At 50.3% G+C, this 20,271-nt stretch overlaps 2 protein-coding genes across 2 annotated transcripts; both read left to right on the forward strand.

Annotated features, from left to right (window-relative positions):
• Window positions 1-8,188: 8,188 nt before the first annotated feature.
• Window positions 8,189-9,037, forward strand: LOC123988725. The gene has a single exon (XM_046289476.1). The coding sequence runs from the start codon at window positions 8,189-8,191 to the stop codon at window positions 9,035-9,037; it is 849 nt and encodes a 282-aa protein (XP_046145432.1).
• A 3,509-nt stretch (window positions 9,038-12,546) lies between these two features.
• LOC123988726 (golgin subfamily A member 6-like protein 22) lies at window positions 12,547-13,386 on the forward strand. Its single transcript, XM_046289477.1, has one exon. The coding sequence runs from the start codon at window positions 12,547-12,549 to the stop codon at window positions 13,384-13,386; it is 840 nt and encodes a 279-aa protein (XP_046145433.1).
• The last annotated feature ends 6,885 nt before the right edge of the window (window positions 13,387-20,271 follow it).

A 20,271-nucleotide genomic window follows, 5' to 3' on the forward strand; every position in this document is an offset into this window, starting at 1 on the left:
TTCACTATTCACTATCTTTATTCTTTTCTTATTTTTATTCTTGGTCACTTGCCATGTTTCAGTGACTTCTTCTTCAGTTGAGTGTTACGTTTTACGTTCCATGTTCCTATAGTATTATTCACTGCTCTTTTGTAGCTCTTCGTCCCCCCCCCCCCCCCTCAGGATAATGTTTTGCATACTATGTTTACTTCAATTCTAGTGCAGCTGTGACAGTTGTGAATCTGTGTATTTTGAATACTTACGGTACTTTATGCAATCTTTTGTTCATTAATTACCCTTTCTTAATTACAATTCTGATTCTGATTTTGATTCTGATTTGGAAAGTGTTAGTTCAGTATTGGTTAATACGGCTGGTGCTCAGGGAGGCATACGCTGCGGTAGTCAGTCCTGCATGATACAATGTTTTTATGGTTCTCTATACATACATATATGCGTTATGGTTCCTTCAATTCTTTGAATTTCTTGACCGTGGATCTCATATGACTTTCTTATAGGAGTGTCTGGTTTGGTTTAGCACCTATATGCCTTTTCTATTAATTGGTATTAAAGGGAGTTTAATGGAACTGCATCATTTAAACTGATTATGGTATGAGGAGTTTAATTAATTATCTATATCGGTATACTTATTAAATTGATTATATTTGGAGTGTTTTCGTTACATATTATATATACACATATGTTCATAGTAATTTTGATCTATTGTAGTGTAGTTTAGTTTTCTTGTACCTTTATATTATGATTTAGTAGTAATATGGTTGTATGTGGTGTTTATTATTGATTGTTTATTATTGATTAGTTTTCACCAAGCGCTGTATTGCATCGACTTACCTGTATCAGTATTAATATTAATACCATACTTATCGGAGCGGTATTATAATCCAGTAACAATCTAATCTACTCAATTTATAACTATTTGAATTGTTTGATCTGCCTTATGGTTTATGCCGATTTAGGTCTCATGTGCTCCCCATATTATATCAGATGGGTATTCTCTTCTCCTGTTATCCGTTAATTACACTCTACCTCCACTTCCATTGGCTGGCGTTAGGGCTTCCTGCAAATAGACTAGGATTATGTTACATTTTACATTTAATACTATGGTTAATTTCTGATGTTAACAGTTCTGTCTCTTCCTATTATACTCATTATGAGGTATATGTTGCTACTTATCTTTATTGATGATTTGCTCGCAATAATTTCTAATTGTTTTTTATTGCCTTCATTTGATCATTGATTGTACTCCATCATGTTCGCTTGCCAACCACGTTGAGGTTGTGCTCGCGTAAATGTTCCTGCAAGTAAATTTAAGTAACTTAATAGTTTTAATGAATGGTTTCAATTATTAGTATTACATTACGCTCACCTATTTATTTTCTTCCCAGCTTACTTTCTGGTTATACCCTATATTCTATATTTTATACTGTACCTTATTTACCTTTACCTCTGATAATAATTAGTAGCATTCTATGTTATGTTATGTTTGCTTCTCTTCTCTCATGGCTGGCTTGCTATTTGCTATCTGTCTGGCGACTTTATTTTACTTTACTGTTCACATCCTTGGTTTATTTCATCTCAAATTTATGGTTTCTCTTGAGTTTAATTTTATGTGATTATATTGTGCACTAGTGTTGAATGTTAAATATTCCTCTTCTGCTATTTGGCTGCTCGGCTGTATGTATGTATGTTTGACGTTTTAGGTTTTGGAGGTTTTGTTGGTCATTTGCTTATGTCCACTTCACATATGATCGCTTGCCTGCTTGCGTGCAATACTACTTATGTTTACTTCACAGTTTCTCACGTTCTCATATTGCTTACTGTTTCTTTTACTGTTAACTATTCATTAACTGCTCTATTGCATTAGATGCATTAGAAGCATATATATATTTATTTCCCGTTGTATTTGTGATTTCATTTAACCAGTTTTAGTATGTTCAGTATGTTTAGTATGCTTATTATGACAGCTGTTATTGAATGTATGGGCTCCTCTATTATATTCATGGGCTTCATCTGCTAATTAATTCCTATTCATCATTCATTATTTATTTATTCATTCACTCATTCATTTATTCATTTATTTATTCATTTATTCTTTACTCATTATTTATTCATTATTTATCGTTGCATATTTGGGGCATTCGAAGCGCTACTCGAAGCGCTATGCTTGTCATGAGGGTGTGTGTGTAAAGTACGTATGGGACAGGTCATCGAGGATTGCAGCCTACCAAGATGTGGCACAGTCAACCGGGGAAAGGACTCGCCCCGGGCCCTGGCTGTGCTGAAGAGTAAGCCCTGTTAAAACAGGTGAACACATGGCACGACCACCCGTTGAGCAGGAGCTCCGGTTCCTGGTCGTGGCCGAAGAAAAATCCTGTGCCTTACCGTACAGGTTGAAAATGTCCTACCGCTGGATCGGAGGTGCAACGGCGTGGATCCGCAGATGCCCCATGTGCCTAGCGCATGGCGTTCTTGCGGGCGGCCGCAATAACGCGAAATGCGTTGAAGTGCCGAAGCGTCGTTGTGGCTATACGCTGGTATTCCTTTATGAATTCTAACGAGTGAAAAGGTGCCGGCGGCCCACGTTAGGGGAGAGGTTTTAGTGGGTAGTATGTCCAGCCCCGGGAGTGCCCACTCTGGGCTACCCGTCTAAGTCGCCCCTTCGGGGCTGTGGCCTACTCTTGGGCTAAAGTCAACCCTTAAGGGTTGGGTTGCCAGGTTGCCCCCTTCTGGCACTGCCTCTTTGGGTTTGCCGTCACCTCACGGGCGCCAAGCTGCCCTTTCAGGGCGGACACGAGTCCCACACTGCCCGGGTCCCCTCTACCCGAATAGACGAAAAGGGGAACTGAACCAAAAAAAAAAAAAAAAAAAAAGGTTTCAGGGGGACCCACGGACCTGGCCAAGCGTACTGGCTGGGCGGGGAGGTGATACCCCGACGTGGCACGTCCCCAGGTGGCGGATAGGGGAATGCTCGCCATGCACTTTTCGGAGTGCATGGAGGGTAGAAGTGAAATAAAATAGCTACCGCGGACCAAACACGAAGGGAAGGAAAACCCATCAAAACCTCCCCGGTGTCTGGGGGATAGAATACAGACACGGTAACCCCTGCCTGTCGTATAAGGCGACTGAAAGGGGGGCGTTTGCTGCTGTCGAAGTAGCCTCGCAGATGACCCGGGGCGATGCCGGTGGGATCTACGGATCGTGACAGGTCCTCCCTTGTCGCTAAGGCCTGAGACGGAGAGGCAGAAAGGTGGCTGCAGCGTCGTTCATTTCTCCAGGGGCCAGGCTGCGTGGCGGTCGGGTGCGGGTAGCGAAACCGGAGTGCCCAAGCAATTACACCGTAACTCAGTGGTCACGTTTCGCTGGGACGGGGGGCTTGCCTTCATTCGCCGGCCCGCGAGGATGACAACCGCTATAAAAAATCTCTAACCCCAAGCTGCAGTACGCGGTGATGAGGGCGCCCCTGGAGTCAGCGCCAGGGGTGGCTGATGAGTGCATTAGTCTCTAGCGGTCAACCCCGGGGTATCTGGCGACCCCCCGGGTGTACTAGCCTTACCCGGGTAAGGCGGCTCTGCCCGGGTGGACCCACGGACCGACCCACTCGTGGGAACACTATGCATGACTTGAAAATAAAAACACCACCAACAACAACAAACACTGGACCGGGCGTACCGACGACGATTGCGGCTGTTCAACAGGGCGCGAGACGGGAAACGGGCGCGGAGGATATGGCGCAGCCCAGCACTAGCAGGGTAACGGATGCGCGCCGCCTATCCGTCCGATTAACTAGGGCGGATGTGGAGTGGCGTCCCCTGAGGCCGGTACGAGGAGGGGCCGGAGTTTCCCCGGCGGCCTCTGATGCCCCCGCATCCAGAGAGAGTGAGGTGGACTTGGACTCGGACGAGTCACTCTCCTCGGCAATATCTCTGTAGGCACGGCGCACGGGCAAGAGGGGTCGCCCGCCGACCACAGGCCAGTACGTGTGGCTCGCGGCGGCTAAGCAGAGAGTCCTGGATGTCCGGCGCCGGGAACTTGACCTGCTGGAGGGGAGGAGAGTGCTCGATCCTAACGAGGACCCTATAGACCCGAGTCGGGGAAGCAGGTCCCTCCCGGACCCGGAGGACCTGGCGGAGGAAGTCAAGTCCCCACCCGCGACCTTATTGCGCAATCCTTGGAGTTCTGTCGCGACATCGACAAGGTCGCGGGCGTCTCCAAGGGGCTGAAAGGGACATTTGTTCGAAAGCTGAGGATGGCCTCCCGCTTCCTTAAGGCCATCCACACGGAAGCGGGAATCAGGGCTGCACCTTCCAGGGCCGATAAAGAGGTGAAGGAGCTTCGCGAACAGCTGAAGCTGCGGGAGGAACAAGTGGCTGCCCAGGAGGCCCTAATCAACATCCTGCAAAATAGCCTGGCAGACATTACGTGCAGGGTCGCTGCCACAGAGGTGCCGGCGCCTGGAGGCCCCGGGCCTTCCAATAGGTCGGCGAGGCCCGGCTCGCCGTTGTCTGGCGAAGAGGCGGGCAGGAAAAGGAGGAAGGACGCAGTCGAAGCTTTCGACTTACCGTCTTGCCCGCCTGAATGTCCCGTGGTTCAAGTCCCGATCCCAGCTGCTGCGCCTGGAAAAGAGGAGGGAAAGGTTGGTGGCCTCGAGTCCGACCTGATGAGGGGATTTGCGGCTCTCCTCGAAAAGGGCCTGTCGGGGCTCCGGGAGGAGTTCAAAGCCGCTATTGCAGCCGTCCAGCCCCCGCCTAAGAGGGCGGAGCATGTTAAGGGGGGAGCTGCGGCTGCAACCATCCCCACTGCATCGAGGAAGGAAGCTGAGTGGCGGGTGCGGAATAGGGCCCTGCCCGACACGGAGCCGTTGCGGGGGCCCTCCTCAGCACCCGACCTACCGGCATCATTTGTGGAGGATAGAATGGCCCGGATTGTCGAAGAACATCGGAAGACGGCGGATGGGACCTGGGTGACGGTGGTCGGCCGCCGCGCTAAAGCTGCAAAGAAGAAGGCGGCAGCGGTCAAGGCCCCTCCCTCCCAGAGCTCCAAGGTGGTTGCCCAGAAGGGGCAGAAGAGAGGGGCGGCACCGGCGTTTAAGGGGCAAGGGGCCCAGCCTGCCAGGCAGAAGGCCCCCCGCCCTCCTCGTACTGCGGCGGTCACCATCAACCTAGCTGCCGAGGCTAAGGTCTCATACGCCGAGGCCATGCTCATGGCCCGGGAGCGGGTCAAGTTGGAGGAGCTGGGCATCACGGCGTTGATGTCCAGAAGAGCTCGGACCGGTGGCTTCGTCCTCGAGTTACCTGGGGAGGACAGGACGGAGAAAGCTGCCAAGTTGGCTGACCGACTCCGCCAGGTGTTCAGTCACCTGGTGACTTCACCGAGGTGAGGGTTGCCCGCCCCATAAAAATGGGCGAGGTTAGGGTGACCGGTGTCGACGACTCGCTCACCCCGGCGGAGGTGGCGGCCGCATTTGCCGCTGCGGGGGGTTGCTCCGCTGAAGAAATTAAAATGGGGGAGATTCGCACCTCCCCCCAAAGGATGGGGACTGTCTGGGCGAGATGCCCTCTAGCGGCACTCAAAAAGTTATCCGCCTCTGGGAGGGTTCTGGTCGGGTGGTCCTCGGCCAGAATACAGGCGCTACCACCGCGGCCATTGCAGTGCTATCGCTGCCTGGAAAGAGGGCATGTTAGGCAGCGATGCACCTGCGAAGCTGATAGGCCCGACCGCTGCTATGCGTGCGGAGAGTCGGGCCACGTGGCCAGCAAGTGTAGCGCCACCCCGCGGTGCCCCCTCTGTGCGGACCTGGGGCGGCCCGCGGGGCATCGATTGGGGGCAAAAGGTTGTGCCCCCTCCTCCTCCCAGAGGAAGAGTGCCGTTGAAGGGGCAGGAACAGCCCCAAGGTACAGGCAACAAGGACCAAGCCTGCGGAGTCGAAGAACGGGGGCAAGAATGATCCCCCTGCCAAGTCGGCGAGTAAAAATGCCGCGGAGGCGGCTCGTTATTAAATATTTTACGATATTATAATAGAATTTGATCTGTTTTGTATTCATACAATTAAATTAACAAATTTTAAAATAATATAAATTAAATAATATAAATCGAATTAAAATATTAAATATTTACTTCCTCGGAGTTCCCCAACCCCCGAAAGGGATGCGGGGAACCAGGACGACCTTCGGTCGATCCAGGCTGAGCCCCAACCGAGCGCGTCTCCGGGTTGCGGATAGGAGGACGACCGGGTGCGTGAATTGGGCCCCGAGTACCGTAGAACGGGACGCCTCCGGTGACCGGGATACGGAAAAGGTGCGCCTACGGAGTGCCCCGGCCAACGGGAGCTATAAGGGACCCCTGAGGGCCCAAAAACCCTCACAGGAGAACTAAAGCCCCGTCGCGGACCAGCTCCCCAAGCTAAGGTGTAAGCAATCGTGCCGAGAGCTGGATGGCACCGGTGTAAATGTGACACGAACGATGCCCTTGGGGTACCAGGCGTCCCCCCATTGTATCTAGCCTTACCCCTGTAAGCGGGCTCTGCAGGGATGGACCCATACTTCCCGACTATTCGTGGGACTAACATGGACAAAAACCTAAAAAAACAAAACAACAACAACAACACGCAGACAAACATGGACACGAACACGGAAACGAACATGGACACGGACAAAACAACAGACACAGACATATACACGAACCCACCCGAAAGCGGGCTGGTTGAGGAGGGAAGGGACCCAATCTTGGGGACCGCCTCCGATACACCACTGACGGGCGGTTCTGGGGAGAGCATGTCCGTGGCAGGCGAGGTCACAACCTTGCCGGCTTTGGACATGCTCACCCTCAACGAGGAGCCTTCCTCCGGTGCGACCGGGGCCGACCAGGGAGAAATCCCGGAAAAGGACCCGGGAGCATGGAAGAAGGTAAGGCTCAGCGGGGCCGCCAAGAAGAGAGCCCGTAGGGCGCGCTCAGCGCAACCAGGGACCTCAGCCGGGTCGGCCACCGCTGTGAACACAAGCAAGACGGGGACGGCCCCTGCGACGGCCGCTGTGAGAGGAGGCCCGGTGGCCGGGAAACCCCGCGCAGAGACGTCGCAGGCGAGCGGTAAGGGAGCTATGGAGGGCAAGGGGCTCAAAAGGACCCGACCATCCATATCCCCAAATACCCAGCCTTGTGCCAAGAAAAGGCAAAGAATTTTTCCTTCGCCGATAAGCTTCAGGGAGGCGCTGACGACGAAGAAGAGGCTGGCTATCGCGCCGGCCAACTATCCGGAGTCGACCCTCACTGAGGCGCAGGCTTCCGCTGTCGAGCAGGCGATCGTCGGGATGCTGTGTGGGCTCCAAAAAGGAAGCACCATACCGCGTTTCGACGAGTGGCGGTTCGGGGGAGGCCTGCTTCTCGTGACCTGTTCGGACACCGGAGCGGTGGAGTGGCTGAGGGCCACTGCCACCAAAATCAGGCCTTGGGAGGGAGCGGACCGCCAGGTGTTGGATGGCCGACACCTCCCAAGGCGAAAGAGGATGGTGACAGTCATCCCCGGACCTCCGGTGGCGACGGAGGCCCTACTAAGACTGATGGATGGTCAAAACCCAGGGCTCCGCACAAACCTTTGGAGAGTGTGGAGCAGGAGAGAGGGACCGAATTCGGTAACTCTCGTCCTGGGGGTTGACCCTGTGTCACACAGCCTCATCAAGAGGCAGGGTTCTGAGGTCCACGTGGGACTGCGCAGGGCACTCTTCAGAGAGGGTCCTGCCGGGACCACGGAGGATAAGGATAAGAAGAACCCCAACACGGTCCCAGAGAACAAACCGCGACCAACAGCCCCGGTGATGAAGGAAGGGAAGGCGGGGGTGAGTGGCGTGGATGGCGGTGAAGGGGAGCCTAGGGCGCTGGCAACGGTGCCCACGGAGACCCTCGCCCGCTGCGCCGACACCCTCCCACCCAACCCACCCAGGGACTGCAACACACAGACGGCGGCCGCCGGATCCTCCCAGGGACCGAAGGCCGCCGAAACGCAACCTCCGTCAAGCGGGAGCATCCCCAAGGCAGCAATGCCAAGGGGAAGGCCGACCACGGCGGAGGCGAGGAGAAGGACCGGGCTAATGGGTGTGCAAAAGTGGAGCCAACGCACCCTGACACACACCCTGAAGGCCGGTACCAGAGGCAGAAGAGGGACGGGCCCCGGCAAGGGCCCCCTTCACAAGTAGGCGTAATGGGCCCCGGCGAGGAACATAACACACCTGCTTTAACCAAGCGAGACTGGACCACATCTGACACCAACAAGGTGCCAGAAGGTACCAGATTCTCGCAAATCAATTTGCAACATTGCAAGGCGGCAACAGACATCCTCCTGTACCGCCTAACGATGGGGCAGACAGACATAGCCCTCATACAGGAACCTTGGATCCACAAGGAACGTGTAGGAGGGCTAAACACGGGGTGTGGCTCACTCTACTATGATATCACATCCACAAGGCCGAGGGCCTGCGTCTTCGTTAAAAAGGAGATAACGGCCCTGAAACTCAATGAATTCTGTACAACTGATCTTTCAGCGGTTAAGGTTAAACTTAACCTCGGGGGGAATACGTCAGAGCTGGTGGTATGCTCGGCGTACCTGCCGTACGACTCGGAGGGCCCTCCACCTACAAGGGAACTCAGAGCCCTGATAGATCACTGTGCGGTCAATGGTCTGCACCTGGTGATCGGCTGCGACGCCAACTCGCACCACACCGTATGGGGCAGCACAAACACCAACGGCAGAGGCACAGCACTGCTGGAATACCTCGCCACCACGGGCCTGGAGATCCTTAACATAGGCTCCTCCCCCACCTTTGTCACCTCCCGGAGACAGGAGGTGATTGATCTGACCCTAGGCTCTGCCAAGGTGACACAGATCATCAAACACTGGAAGGTACGGGACGAGAGCACACTCTCGGACCACCGCGTTATCACTTTTGAATTAAAAGACGACAGGGAGGGCGGCACTGATGAGGCCTACAGGAACCCAAAGGCCACCAACTGGGCACTCTATAAAGAGGGCCTGGAAGGGAGACTAAATTGACTGTAGGCGAAATTGAGCAAGCGGTGGAGTATCTGAGCTCCGCCATCACTCAAGCCTACGAGGCTGCCTGCCCGGCCAAAATCAGAAACAGTAGCAAAAGGGTCCCCTGGTGGAACAAGAAATTGGAGCAAGCCAGGAAGGACACCCGCAAACTACTGAACAAAGCCATGAAGGCCAACTCGGAGCTAGCTTGGGACAACTACAGGAAATCTCAGCAAGCTTACAAAAAGTTAATAAGAACCAGCAAGAGGACGGCCTGGAAGACCTTCTGCAAAGAAACCGAGGCACTACATGTAGTTGCCAGGTTAAGGAAGGTCTTCACGATAGGCCCCTCACCGAGGTTGGATCGCCTTAGACTTCCCAACGGTAGTCTAACGAACAACCACAAAGAAACACTAGAGCACCTTATTCAAACACATTTCCCAGGCTCAGTAACAGAGGATCGGGAGCGGCGCCGTAGCGTTACCGCACGCACCGATCCTGTTCCAGCGGACTGGGAAATAGCTGAAAAGGTGATAAATACGGACAAGGTGAAGTGGGCCATCGGCTCCTTCAAAAGGTTCAAGAGCCCAGGCACTGACGGAATCTTCCCAGCACTCCTTCAAGAGGGTGGAGAGGACCTGTACAGGCGCCTGGGCCAAATCTTCAAATCCTGCCTAGCGAAGGGCTATGTACCCTAAGCCTGGAGATACTCCAAGGTGGTGTTCATCCCGAAACCAGGGAAGAATAACTATGACCTTGCCAAGTCATACAGACCCATCAGCCTCACCTCTTTCTTGCTCAAAACGCTGGAGAGGCTGGTTGATAGGTACATCAGAGACGAGGTATTGGCCAGCAAACCGCTGCATCCCTCCCAACATGCCTACCAAAACGGCAAATCCACCGAGACGTCACTTCACAACCTGGTAGGTCTTATCGAAGGTGCACTGTCCAACGGTGAAACTGCTCTCTGCATCTTCCTCGACATCGAGGGGGCGTTTGACAATACCCCTCACGATGCTATACAGGAAGCCGCGATGAGATACAATATTAAGGACTCCGTCGTAAGATGGATCCACAATATGCTGACGAATAGAACAGTCACAGCAAGCCTGGGAGAGGAGACGGTGAGGGCCGACGTCGCGAGGGGCTGCCCGCAGGGAGGAGTCCTGTCCCCCCTGCTGTGGACCCTCGTGGTTGACGAACTCATACGTATACTCACCACAAAAGGCTTTGAGGTTCAGGGTTACGCCGACGGCCTTGCGATCACGGTCAGAGGCAGATACCCACTAGATTTAGCGAGGAGATTGCAAAAGGCAATCACACTTGTGGAATCCTGGTGTCGATCACACTCGCTCTCGGTGAACACGAGTAAAACGGAGTTGGTCCTATTTACAAGAAGAAGACGCTTTTATTTTAAGGCTCCTCATCTTTTTGGGACGCAACTACAACTCACAGATGAGGTAAAATATCTTGGAGTAACACAAGATAAAAAACTCACCTGAAAGAACCATGTGAATAAGCAGACCCAGAAAGCAATTAGCACCTACTGGGCCTGCCGCAGAATGTTTGGCCCCACATGGGGACTCAAACCAAGGATGGTCAGGTGGATATACCAGGCCATCCTTGAACCTATTATAACATACGCCTCGATTGTGTGGTGGACCTCCATGAAGAGGGGAGTACACAAAAGGACAATAGAAAAAGTATACCGAATAGCGTTGCTGGGGATAACAGGTGCGCTCCCCGCCACGCCCACCATGGCAATGGGTGCGCTGCTCGATATCAAGCCACCCCATCTAGTAGTGATGGCAACGGCTTGGAGAGCGGCCATCCGCCTGTATCAAGCTGAAGAATGGTACCCGTCGAGCGGTGGGCACACCGAGATCTTAAGGGATCAGGGATCGGAATTAATTCTGACTCACGGGGGAGACCGCTGCAAGACGGAGTACCTCTTCAGACGGGAATACGACCTAATCATCCCAGAAAAGGAGAAATGGCTGGAAGACCCTAACGGCATCCTGACTCCGGGGGGACTAGTCTGGTTCACAGACGGTTTCAAGACCGGATCTGGCACCGGAGCCGGGGTAGCAGGGGAAAGCCCAAGGGTCGAAATGACCCACAAGCTGGACCACCACGTTACGGTCTTCCAAGCAGAAGTGTTTGCCATCTGGGCCTGCGCCAAATACAACTTGGATAGGGCCCACTCAGGAAAACACATCTATATTTGCAGTGACAGCCTGGCCGCGCTAAGAGCCCTCCACAAAGTGGAAGTTAGGTCGAAGCTAGTCAGGGACTGTGCACTGACACTGAGACAGCTATCTCTGAACAACAGAGTTAAGCTGATATGGGTACCAGATCATGCTGGAATCCCAGGCTAACGAACTGGCACGCCAGGGGGCGATAAGCTCCCAGCCATGCCATGAGTAGCCCATTGGAGTATCAACCCACGCGTTGAAAGGCCTGGCTAAGGACCGGTTGAACCAGGAATTTACCAGGCTCTGGCATAACGCTAACGGCATGAGACACAAGAGGGCCCTACTTGAGGGACCGTCACAAAAGCTGGGGGACACCTTAACCCACCTGGACAGAGCGCAACTGCGCATGCTCGTGGGACTAGTGACAGGACACTGGTACACGAGGAAACACCTCGCGCGCATGGGACTCATAGAGGAGTCGAAATGCCCGAGGTGCGAGGAGGAGGACGAAACACCTCTCCACGTACTTCTAAGATGCAGGGAGCTGAGGGCCCTGAGAGGATCAATCCTGGGGACCTCGGAACCCGCATCTTTAAGCACTTCGGCTGGCCTGGTGCCGGTGCTTCTAAATTTCGCAACAGAAGCCCAGCTGCCAAGGCACAGTCAGTAAGGAGGCTGCCTAGCGGCCCGGGTACAATGGTCCACAAGGACTGAGTGCCCGGCTAGCCTCACAACAACTAATAATAATAATAATAATAAATATTTATTTCAGAATAATATGAATTAAATATTATTAAATATTTATTTAAATACAATATTAATTAAATAATATTAGGGAGTTCCGTTGTGGCAACGGTCGTGTGCGAACGTGGGCTTAGCCAGGCGGTGCGAATAAAGAGTGAGAAAGCCGTAAAAGTGAAGAAATAAAGTATAAAGACAGCAGGAGGGTGAGCGGGAAGGGAAAAGATAGTGTGAAGGTGTAGGGAGAAAACAATTTTGAGAGAAAGGAGAGGAAATTAGACGATAAGAAAGTGAAGTGTTTGGAGGTTAGAACCCAGAAAGGATAGGAATGAGCGGCAAGCAGAGAGGAGAGGCTGAAAGTAGTGACACCTGGGGGAGAGAGGGCGGTGGCCACAGGAACAAAGGGATGGCCGGTAAAGAAGAAGAAGGAGCAGAGAAGAGGACGGGAACACAGAGAATGGAGGACGAGGCGAGGGAAAAGAAAGAAGGGGAGGCGAGGGAGGAACCCGAGAAACCGGAAAAAGGGGGAAAAGAGGCAGGCCCTCCAATATAGAGGTCCTGAGAAGGGAAAGAAAGCAAAGCTTGGGAAGTATGTCAAACTTAGAGGAAATGTGGAAAAGGAAAAGAGAGGAAGGAAACGAAGAGAGAATCCCGAAAGAAAAAGGGGACGAAGAGAGAAGGCAAACAAATGATTGGATGTTTAGAGAAAGTAGCTTGACGGGGAGGTCACCAGAGAAGAAAAAAGAAAGAAGAGAAGGCGAAGGAGGAGTAGGGGAAATAAAAGAGTTAATAAAAGATTTAGGAAAAGATTTGGGAGAGAGGATGGGAAGGGTGGAGGCAAATATGAGGGCCCTGGGAAATGAAATAAGAGGAGAAATGGAGAAACTAAAAGAAGATACGATGAGAAGAGAGGTCATGTGGGCGGAGCAAAAGAGAGAAATGGAAGGGAAGATAGAAATTTTGATAAAAAACATTGGGGAATTAGAAAAGAGAGGAGAAGAGGGGGCAAGATGGAATGAAATAGAACAGAAAGTGCATAAAACGGTGCAGGAGTCCATAGAAAAAAGAAAAGAAGAGCTAGGAGGTGAGAAGGTCAATGAGAAGATCATTGACCTAGAAAAGAAATGGGAGAAGAAAGAGAGAGAGGAGAGGAAGAAAAACATAATAATCAGAGGAACGAAAGTGAGAAGAGAGGGGGTGAAAGAGAAGGCGGAGGAGATACTAAAGATAATTGGGGTGGAGGACGCAATAGAAGAAGCGAAAGAGGTAGGCGGGGTGGAAAAAGGGAAATACGCTAGCATGATACTTGTAAAAATAAAGTCGAGCGAGCTGAAAAGGAGAATAATGGAAAATAAAAAGAGGCTAAAAGGGCGGGAAGAAAGGATAGAAGATGACTTAACGTGGGCGGAGTGGAAGACCCAATGGACATGAAGAAAAATCGGAAGAGAAGAAAGAGAGAAAGGAAAATACGTGTGGGTAGACCACGGGAAAATAAGAATAGAGGGGAAATGGTGGAGATGGGATGACGAAAAAGGAGCGCTGGTAGACTGGGAGGGAAAAGAGTGGAAGGCCTACCAAGAAGGAGGACAAAGGAAGGGGGAAGGGGAGAAGGGGATATAGAGGCGGAAGAAAGCTTCGAAAGACCATGCAAGCAAAAGAAAAGAGGAAGGAAAGGAACAGCGGATGAGGGAGGGAAAGAAGAGAGCGGAAGGAGGGACGAGAAGAAGGGAACAACAGATAGAAAAATAAGTAAAAGGACAGATGAGAAGAAAAACAAAGAAGAGGAGGAAGGGGGAGTACGGGCAGTAGGATTCTGGAACTGTGCGGGAGTAAAGATGAAGATTTTTGGGAAACAATAAAGAAATGGGACGCGGTAATACTCATAGAGACATGGTTGGAGGAAAGGGGGTGGGAAAATATGAAAGACAGGCTACCAAAAGGGTACAGGTGGGAGGTACAATTAGCGAGCAGAAGGAACAAAAAAGGAAGAGCAATGGGAGGGATGCTAATGGGGGTAAAAGAAGAGATGATAGGGGAGGAAGGGGAGTTTAGAAAAGGAGAACAAAAAGACGGCATATTGGTGGCAGAATGCAAGGGGGGGAAAGAGAATTGGAGGCTGGTGGGGGTGTACGTAAACGGAGACATGGAAACAAAGATAGAGGAGCTGAAACCATGGCTAGAGGAAATTGAGGAGGAAGGAAGGACGATAATTGGGGGTGACTTCAATGCGAGAACAGGAGAGGAAGGAGGAGCACAAGAAAAAGGGTAGGAGGAGGAGGGGGAAAAGAGAAGAAGATCCAAGGACAAGAAGATCAACGGGGACGGAAAAAAATTGCTGGAAATTTTAAGGGAGACGGGCTGGTCAATTGTGAATGGGAACGTAGAAGGGGATGAAGAGGGAGAATTTACCTACACAGGGGCCAGAGGAGACACGGTGATTGACTATGTGATAGCGGAAGTAGTGGGGAGGGAAGGAATTGTATGCATGGAAGTGGGGGACAGTGTAGACTCGGACCACCACCCGGTGATAGTGAAACTGAGGGCGGGAGGTATACAAAGGACGAAAGCAAAAAAGAAAAGGAGAACAACAACGAGAGGAAACTGGACGGAACAGGGGAGGAGAAAGTTCAGGGAAGAACTAAACTGGAGGAGAAGCAGGGACGGCAAAATTGAAGAGGATATGGAAGCAATGATAGAGCAATTCAAAAGAGGATTAGAAAAAAGCAGAGAAAAGGAGCAGAGGAGTAAGAAAAAAGGATGGTGGGATGAGGAATGCAAGAAAAGGAAAAGGGAGCTGAGGGGAGTACTAAGGGAGTGGAGGAAGGGGCAGACGGAGGGAGAAAGCTATAGGAAAGCAAAGAGGGAATACAACAGTTTATGCAAAGATAAAAAGAGGGAGGAAAACGAGAGGTTCATAAAAGAGGTGGAGGATGCCAGAACAGACAGAGAGGTATGGAGAATAGTGAACAGAGAAAGGAAGAAAAGAGAACAGGTTCACGCAAATATAAAGGAGGACGAGTGAAAAATCCACTTTATGAACCTGTTAGGTGGGACAGAAGAAAAAGTAGTGATGGGTGGCGAGAGAAAGCCGGAGGAGGAAGAAGAGGGGGCGCAAGAGGAAGAAATAAGCAGGGAGGAAATCAGAAGAGCGGTAGCAAAGCTGAAGGATGGGAAAGCAGTAGGCGGAAATGGAATACCGAATGAGGTATGGAAGTACGGAGGGGAGGAAGTATCGAAATGGATTTGGGAAACTTGCAACAGAGTATGGAAGGGAGAAGGGTGGCCAGAGGGATGGAAGGAGGGTATAATTGCACCAATCAGAAAGAAAGGGAAAGGAAAACAAGCCAGTGACTACAGGGGAGTGACCCTGATGCCAACATTGTACAAGATATACGCGGCGGTGCTAACGGAGAGAATAAGGAAAGAGGCTGAAGACAAAGGAATGATACCAGACAGCCAGACAGGATTCAGAAAAGGAATGGGAACCATGGATTATATATTCACACTGTACTATGTAGTAAACAGGCAGATTAAGAAAGAGAAAGGGAAAGTGGTGGCGTGCTTTGTCGACCTAAAAGCCGCCTTCGATTCGGTGGATAGGGGAGTGCTGATGGAGGCTCTAAGGGAAAGAGGGGTAAGGAAAGGGTTAAGAGAAAGGGTAAAAGAAGTATTGAGAGAAACCAAAAGCAGGGTAAGGACGAGCGAAGGGATGTCAGAACCCTTCTGGACGGCGAGAGGACTAAGGCAAGGGTGCCCGCTAAGTCCAATTCTATATAATCTGCTGACGGCGGATATGGAAGAGGAAATAAGGAAAGGAGGAATGGGGGGAGGAAAATATGCACACTGGCTTACGCAGATGACGTGGTGATAATGGCGGAGAAAGAAGAAGATATGGCAGTGCTACTAAAGAAGCTAGAGAGATACCTGGACAAGAAGAGGCTGGAATTGAATAGGGAAAAATCAAAGGTGATGAGATTCAGAAAGGGGGGAGGAAGATGGAAGAAGAGAGACTGGCTCTGGAAGGGAAAGAAAATGGAAGAGGTGGACGCGTTCAAGTATCTAGGATACACGTTTAAAAGAAACGGAGGGAGCGAACTACACGTAAAAGACAGAGTGAGCAGAGCTAGCGTGGTAATGCGACAAGTGTGGGGGATTGGGAAAAGAAGATTTTGAAAAGACTGGAAGAAGAGGATTTGGGTATGGGACAGATTAGTATGGACTGTAATATCGTATGGCGCTGAAGTGTGGGGGTGGAGGGAATGGAGAGAAGTAGAAAGACTGCAGGAGAGGTACCTGAGATGGATATTAGGGGTGGAATGGTGCACCCCGGATTACATGCTGAGAGAGGAACTACAAAGAGCGAAACTGAGAGTTAAAGCCGGAAAACTAGCATGGGGGTTCGAGAAAAGGATGTGGGAGAGGAGGGTAGGAGAAGTGGCAAGAAAATGCTGGGAGGAAATAATAAGAGGGGAACAGCGAGAGGCAGCTAAGAACAATTGGGAGGAAGAGAGAAGAAAGTTTTTCGCAGAAAGGGGAATAGAATTGGCGCAGCTGGAAACAAAAAGGAGGGAAGGGGAAATGAGCTTCGACGAAATAGAAGAAGCAGACTTAAGACTACAGGAGGAAGAGAGATGGGACAAAATTAGAGCGTCGAAATATAACAAATGGTACAAAGCGATCAAGGGTAAAGGAATTCCAAAATATCTAGAGAAAGGCTGGAGGGAAGAAAGATGGAGAAGAGTCGCCAGATTCAGGTTAGGAAATGAGGTAAAAGAAGCAAAATACTGGGAAAGCGAGGAGAAGAAGGTATGCAGACACTGCAAGTGGGAGCAAGAATCGTGGGAGCATGTGTGGGAAGGGTGCGGTTCAAACAAGGAGAGAAAAGAAGGATGGCAAGAGAAAGTAAAGGAATTGCTGGGGGAGAACGGAGAGGGGGAAACGTGGATGGAAGAGGTGGAAAAGGAAAGAAGAGTGAGAGAAGTAGAGGAAGTCGAGCGGAGAGACACCGACTATACTGACGGTACCAATTAGGGAGATGGAAAAGAAGAGGAGCGGCAACAAGAGAAAGTAAAAACAGGTTGGCAACACTGTGGAATCACGAAGATTTCAGGAGGTGAGGAAGCAACTCGAGGCATTCGCACAAAAGACACGTGGCAAATCTAACGTGGAAACAAACTGCGAATTGAAATTACAAATTTGTAAAGTGCAAACAAGCGAGGAAACGAGAAGGGAACGAGAGGGAAAGAAATGGATTCGCGAGAAGCGCAGACATGGGAGATGAGAAAACTGAGGGAGGAAATAAAAGAGCTAAGGGAGGAAATAAGAGAGTGGAGATTAGAAGAGCGCAGAGAAAGAACGGAGAACACAAGAAGAGGGGAGAAAGAAGAAGGAAAAGAGAAAAAGGAGGATGAAGAAAAGAAGTGCAAGGGTGCAGAAAAAGAAGAAAGCAGGAGTATAGAAAGGGTGAGAAGTGAAAGAAGAAAGAAAAGTTTAGTCTGGAAAGGAGTATAGGGAGAGAGCCTGGAGGAAAAGATGTCAAACATTAATAAGATCCTAAGAAAAGAACTGGGGGCGAGGGCAATTATAAAGGCCGCAATAGAAAGAGAAGGGGATGGGGGAAGAAAAATAGTAATAACAGAGCTGGAGGAAGAAGAAAGAAAGAAAGAAATGGTCTGGATGAGGAATGGAATCTGGGAAAGGTGGGGGGTGGAGGTGGATGAGGACCTTTCAAGAGAAGAAAGAAAGATCAGATGGCTGATCAAGGAAAACGCAAAACAAGAGAGGGCAAGGGGAAGATGGGTAGTTTATAACAATAGAAGAATCTGGGTGGAAGGAGAAGAACATGTATGGTGCGAGGAGAAAGGAGGATGGAGAAAGGAACTCCCGGGGGACAGGATCGAAAAGGTGATGAAGACGGGACAAGAAGAAGGAGGAGAAGAAAGGAACAAGGAGAGGAAGAGAAGAGAATAGAGAAAATAAGGACGGAGCGCAGAGAAGAGTAAGAAGAGAGTGAAAGCTTAAAACTAAAGGTTTAGTTTCGGTTTTGGTTTTAGTATAAACGAATTAAAGAATAGATTAGCTAAGGCAAGTGAAGCAGGTGCAAAATCAGGAACAATCCAAGTTAGTTTTGTAGGACAGTTTATAGTTTTGTTATTGATATTATCACAATTATTGTTTTCATTGAATATTTTGATTTTGATTTACGGTCAAGGCGTTTCTATAGTTTCTTTTTCTATTTTTATTCTTAAGTTCTCTGTTTAAGTTTAGCATAAGTAAAGAAAAGAATAGAATAACTGAGGATAGCAAAGTATGTGCGAATTCAGGGACAATTTAGGTTAATTTTGTAGGACAGAAAATAGGTCGTTACTTTTATTATCATTGTACTGTTTTTATTTTTATGTTATTTTATTTTTCTTACTTTTTCGATATGGTGATTTATAGCAAGACGCTTCTTTAGTTTTCTTTAGTTTTTCTTTAGTTTTTTATTTACCCTTTTTTGTTTTTATAATATTCTTATTTTTATTTTTATTTCTAATTTTATTTTTATTTACACTGTTACTTTCATTTTAAGTTCAGGGTACCAGACTGAGTACAAAACAGAAAGTAAGGGGAACAGAAAAGGGAAAGTAAAAAGAAAGGAGGTAGAAATAAGAAAGGCACGAAAATAAATGGAGGGGAGATAGTTTAAGACTGATAGAATAAAAAGGAAAAGGGGGGAAGGCAAGAATAGGTAGGATAGGGCGTAGAGTGATAAGGTGATACAGATGCAGTATTGTAAATATAGCATTTGACCGAAAAGGTATATTTGGGTAAAGACATATGGCGTAAGTGCCTGTTATTATTAATTCATTTTTAGATTATATTTTTGATACAGGTTTGGCAAGCGGAGTATTATTTTTGTAAAGGTTCAGGACCGCTCCTAGCAAAAGCGCCTCATAATCCCATTGGGAATTGAATAAAGACATACAATACAATTAAATAATATTAATTTTTCCCATTATAATATATAAATTAAATATTATTAAATATTTATTTAAATACAATATGAATTGTATTTAAATGGGCCCCATACTTCAGGCCAACTTGAACCACTCGGCCAGGGCTCAGGACATGTTGTTCCGAACCCTGGCCGAGTGGAAGGCTGGGTTGGCGGTGGCCGCGGAGCCGTACCGAATCCTCGACAGACCAGATTGGTTCGGGGACGAGGACGGCTCCGTGGCGATTATTGGCACCGTAGTATCCCCATACCCCGCCCCACTGGAACGGGGCCGGGGGTTCGTCGGCGTGCTGTGGGGTGAAATAGCGGTGGTGGGGCTCTATGCCCCGCCCAGATGGCCTCTCGCGCAATATGAACAGTACCTGGACCGGGTGGGGGACTTTGTCTCCCGTTGTTCCCCCCGGCCAGTGCTAGTCCTCGGGGACTTTAATGCCCATGCGTCACTTTCGTGATCCCCGAGGACAGACGCGAGAGGCAGGGCGGTCGTAAATTGGGCGGCGGGGCTAGGACTCCACCTGCTCAATGTGGGGTCCGTTAGGACCTGCGTGCGTGCCCAGGGGGAGTCTATAGTCGATCTGTCTTTCGCTACTCCCCTGGCCGCGCGTATGGTGCAGAGATGGAGGGTGGTGGAAGAGGCGGTCACACTTAGTGAACATCTATACATCCGCCTCGACCTTACCACCACCGCCCGCCGCCCCTGTGGACCACCACCGCTACGATGGGTGCTGAAGAGGATGGACGAGTACGTACTGATGGCTGCAGCCCTCGCACTGGCCTCGCTGCCAACACCTGCCGGGCCGGTCGCGGACATTGTGGAGGAGGTAGAATGGTTCCGGGGAGCCATGAAGGCGGTGTGCGACGCCGCCATGCCCCGGGCCAGGAACCTCCCCAGGCGGGCCGCCTACTGGAGGTCGGGCGAAATTGGTGATCTGAGACGAGATTGTTTCGCAGCCCGTCGCCAGTGGCAAAGGACCCGCAGAAGAAGGACATTCGGCGACCCAGCGAGGGAGGAGGATCTGTACGGGCAGTACCGGGTTTTGGAGACTGCCCTACAGGCAGCCATCACGGCGTCTAAATCCCGGGCATGGGACGAGCTCCTAGGCTCTCTCCAGAAGGACCCATGGGAGCGCCCATACAAAATGGTGATGGGCAAGCTTAAGCCCTGGGCGCCCCCGGTCACGGAGAGCCTCGGCCCCCAGTTTTTGGGACGGGTAGTCGACACTTTGTTCCCACGAGAGAGAGAACACACCCGCCCCCCGCCGGACCACGAGGAGGTGGATTGGTCGGACGAACTGAGGGTCACGGAGGAGGAGCTGGCC

This window comes from Osmia bicornis, unplaced genomic scaffold (assembly GCF_907164935.1).
Source record: "Osmia bicornis bicornis unplaced genomic scaffold, iOsmBic2.1, whole genome shotgun sequence".
NCBI classification, from domain to species: Eukaryota; Metazoa; Arthropoda; class Insecta; order Hymenoptera; family Megachilidae; genus Osmia; species Osmia bicornis.